Source organism: Papaver somniferum, chromosome 9 (genome assembly GCF_003573695.1).
Source record: "Papaver somniferum cultivar HN1 chromosome 9, ASM357369v1, whole genome shotgun sequence".
In the NCBI taxonomy this organism is placed as follows: domain Eukaryota; kingdom Viridiplantae; phylum Streptophyta; class Magnoliopsida; order Ranunculales; family Papaveraceae; genus Papaver; species Papaver somniferum.
This window is the reverse complement of record NC_039366.1, coordinates 86,308,185-86,312,353: the sequence shown is the minus strand read 5'-3', so window position 1 is coordinate 86,312,353 and position 4,169 is coordinate 86,308,185. Positions and strand designations below refer to the sequence as shown.

At 33.9% G+C, this 4,169-nt stretch overlaps 1 protein-coding gene across 2 annotated transcripts; it reads right to left on the bottom strand.

Annotated features, from left to right (window-relative positions):
* Positions 1-419: 419 nt before the first annotated feature.
* Positions 420-3,828, bottom strand: LOC113314435 (MADS-box protein GGM13-like). Of its 2 annotated transcripts, none has more exons than XM_026563225.1 (8): positions 3,712-3,828; positions 2,988-3,242; positions 2,215-2,281; positions 1,940-2,101; positions 1,730-1,771; positions 1,578-1,619; positions 1,083-1,414; positions 420-627 (listed from the first exon to the last, which is right to left on the bottom strand). In XM_026563225.1, coding segments are annotated over exons 2-8 (834 nt in total). In that variant the 5' UTR covers positions 3,176-3,242; positions 3,712-3,828; the 3' UTR covers positions 420-626. The 2 variants fall into 2 exon arrangements, with proteins under 2 accessions (XP_026419010.1, XP_026419011.1); XM_026563226.1 differs by lacking the exon at positions 3,712-3,828 and adding an exon at positions 3,398-3,432.
* Positions 3,829-4,169: the final 341 nt, after the last annotated feature.

The window sequence follows — 4,169 nt, the reverse complement described above, 5'->3', positions numbered from 1 at the left end:
CCATGATGACTCATGATTTTCTAATTAATAGCCGATTATTGGTCTAATAATTAAGCTGCGTGAGTAAAAAAAAAAACAAACTAAACTTAAAATTGAAATTAAAGCTGCATAAGAGGGTGATGATACCTCTCTAATATTTGAATAATTTATTAAATATAAGGACCTTCATCAGAATATCGGCTCCATTTAATTTGTCTAAGATGGAAACACCTCCACTTCATGTGTGTACGCATATATGCTGGGAGATTTCAAAACCAATTAAGATATATACCAATATTATGGAAGGCAGCAGTAGCAAATTCGTACTGCATATATATCTGCACGTGCGTGCAACAGCAAGCAGGCATTATAAAATCTCAGCCAGAAACACTAATTGCTTCTAGCCAACCAACTGTGTAAGGAATCTCATACCCATGAAATGATAATTAATTAAATACGGTAATAACTACTAGCTAGGAATGAAACATAACTGTACTGCAGTTCATGCACATATCTGCCTTACAATTTATTACGAAAATAGTATCTTTAGAACACACATGCTATAAGTATATTTATCTTTCCTTCATCTTCAATTTGCAACAGTATTTCTCTTCATGAAGATGCTTCATTTGCAATTTTACAGTGACTCTGAAAAATTTCGAAGAGGTAATATATTAGAAATTGCAGTTAACTAGTCGGTGTCCAGTTCTTCTACTGTTGTAATAATTAATTGTTGGCCTAATTCGATTAGAAAAAAAAAAGAGCTCGCCTAACCAATTAAAACAGTAAGGAAAGCATTCGGAGACCCAATACATATAAATTGTTGGAACCCTTTGATGAAACTATTTCTTCATGTTCATTTCCTACTATTTTTAGCACCCAAACTAGAACTCGCATACAGTAAACAGGAGTGTCAATTAGCTTGCAGGCCCGGGGTTCAATAAGTACTACATATGTCAAGGATTATAATCGTCTAATTAATTACTATGAATACTTGAGTTCAGCTCCTGCCACTTAATGAAGGATTTCGTACATCTACAGTTTGTATGCACATGCCTAGCTCGCTAACTAAAGGATGTATTGATATATATATAAACACGTACCAGAGTTGCAGGCCATGGTGTTGAAGTTGATCAGCAGTAACTACCTCTTGCAAGTTAGGTTGAGTTGGCTGAAGACGATAGGGATGAAGTTGATGATGAAGAAGAGAAGAAAATTCAAGACTGCTACGACTATTGTGTCTACTGCTGCTGCTGCACCCTTGATCCACTTGATAAGCTGGATAGTATGGTTGCATTGCAACGTGATCAAATGTGGTTGCCCCCCCTGTTGCAGTAGCCACTGCTGATTGTTCTTCTCCACTTAGTGATAGTTTAGGTTCCAAAAGTAATGACTGAGGACGATGATGCTCCTCCATAGATGCTTGTTGCTCCAACTATATAAATATGCACTGATTTCAATAAGAATAACTCGTCTTGGAAAAGACTAAACAGTGAAGATATTCAAGGTCAAGGTCCAAGGACAATGGATTCGCACATACGGGAACACCACACACTATTGATAATTAATTAGTGAAGTTATATAATCTTATTACTTACATAACGGCACAAGTAGTTGTGTTGCTGCTCTAGGATTTGCTCCTACACATATATACATCCATATGCATAAGCATTAGCCAGAAGTACAAACGTCCACTTAAAGTAGCTTGAGAAGAATTTAGTTGCGCGTATGCAAATTTAACGAGGTTTACCTTTCTACGCAGGTTATCTAGCTGCTGCTGCAAAAGCTGGTTCTGTAAAAGGTGGTCGATCCAGTCATAAGCAAGCATGTCAAGATGCCATAATTTGGAAGCAGTTAGTTGAGAGATTAGGGTATAATGAACTGATTAGTAGCCAATTCGATTAAATCAAACTAGTGGTACAATGTAGTAGTTAACTAAGCATATGCAATGTATACTTGCCTTCCTAGCTCTGACTTTGTTAACGGAGTTTTCAAGTTGAAGTTCCAGTTGTTCCAAATCGTCATAACGTAAGTCATTCAGGTCCTCTCCCGTATGCCGTCTCATGTTAGCCTGAAGTTTATCTGTCTCACGCTTCATCCTCGTCATTTCCGTGAATATTTGCTGTGTTGATTATTACTTACCATTTAGTTATCTCACTTTATATAATCAATTGACAAAAATTTCAAGCTTAATTTGATATATTAAGATAATCGAGGGACAAGTGATTTTGTAACCTGGTTATCGTACTCCTGAATGCGCACTCCTGAAGTCTTCTGGTATCGCTCAATGATTTGTCGCATACTGTAAACATACAATTTAATGGATTTATTAAATCAGAACCTTTCTTCGTTAGAAAAGAGAACCAGTACGTAACACTTAAATGAGTCTGGAACCAATGAATATTTAGATACTCATGAAGCAGCTAGGCTAAATTGAGGTTTTCTTTCTAAAACGTGTATGCTGAACTGGAACCCTAGCATAATTAACACTGACACATACACACACAAATGTTGGATTATTAACTTACAGTTGTTTGCCACAAACAAATTCTATAAGTGCAAAATATGCTAGTACTGATAAAAAATTAACATCAATCAAAGACTACACTGTCTAATCAAATTGGAAAGACATAATTATCAGTTATTCGTGCAAATCACTAATCAGTACTTGAAATTTATAGAACTTGTCAGATCTTCATTTGCTTAGCTAGAGATATCATGGTTATCAGTTGAATCTACAAATATATCTTAATCAGCTAAGGCTAAAATAAAAGAATTTTATAGATCAACCTTGAGATCAAATATACATAACTAGAGCAATCAAAATCTGCATACATAACACTCGGAAAATGATCAGATCCAACATTTATTTTTATTGACCTGAAGACATTCTAGCTAGGGAGAGTAAAAGAGAGAGATGCAATATTACAGATCTAATAAGTAAATTAGTAGAAATTTAGGGTTTTAATTTAATAAAGAGTAGCAGAAAGGGTAGATAATGAATATACTTGGATGGAGGAGAGCTATATTCAAACATCTTGCCACTACTTGAGAAGATAATGAGCCCAAGCTGGGCATCACAAAGAACTGCAAGTTCATGAGCTTTCTTCAACAATCCTCCTCTTCTTTTTGAAAATGTGACTTGCCTGTTTGTCGAATTTTCAATCCTTCTAATCTCTATCTTACCTCTTCCCATACTTATATATATATCTGCTGATATGGTGATTACTGTTATCTGTTTCTTCTTGTTTAGGGCAAAAAACCTATATACAGCAAAAGTAATTAATTACAAATGTTTTAAACAATTCTGTTCTTGAAATCAGTCTTCTTAATTTAGATATTTAGACATGATAACAATAATAAAGAAAAAATATGCATGAAACTACAAGTAAAGGCTAGATTTAGCTATGTGATATACCTAGCAGAGTAGCAGTAGTGATAATAAGAACAAGAAAGGATGATTTATGGAAGCAAACTTAATTTGGTTTAAACAAATTACATTAATCATTATCTATCTATATATATATATATATATATATTATTAGTTAGAAAGAACTGTCATCAAAAGTAGACAAAATTGAAGTAGCTATTAATTTTAAAGTCTTGTGATCAAACACCCAAAAATTAGTTAGTTCAGCTATATTTATGATAAGAATTAAGAAAGTTTAACAAACGAGGAAGATGAAGATGAGAGCAGTACCAAAAGTAAATTAGGGTTTTCTTTCATCTTACCTTATCGTCTCAATCTTCTTGCATCTTCTTTTTCTTCTCTAATCTGATGGGATACATATAATGCTTGATATGACCAGTTGTTAAATTCAATGCATAAACTTGTAGTGCATGTATATGATTGTATGAGTGAACAGTGAATCACTTCCAAGTAAGTTCCTACTTTATTCAGTGTATGACACACTATACCGAAATGCCCTTCATTTGTAAACAAAATTACCAGAATGTCTCAGTCACATATATATACACACACATTCATCCATAGAGATAGAGTTTATATATGGAACTTAGTATATTTTTAAACTTGTATGGATCCTAACTAGCTAGAGAAACAATCCATGCATGTAGTTGCATATCGAGCCTGATCTTCTTCATAAATTATTACCATTTCATAAAAAATGGGATTGAGAGAATGAGCATGTTAAAATTTTGGTTCATAGCCTGATATTCTATTCTGAAAC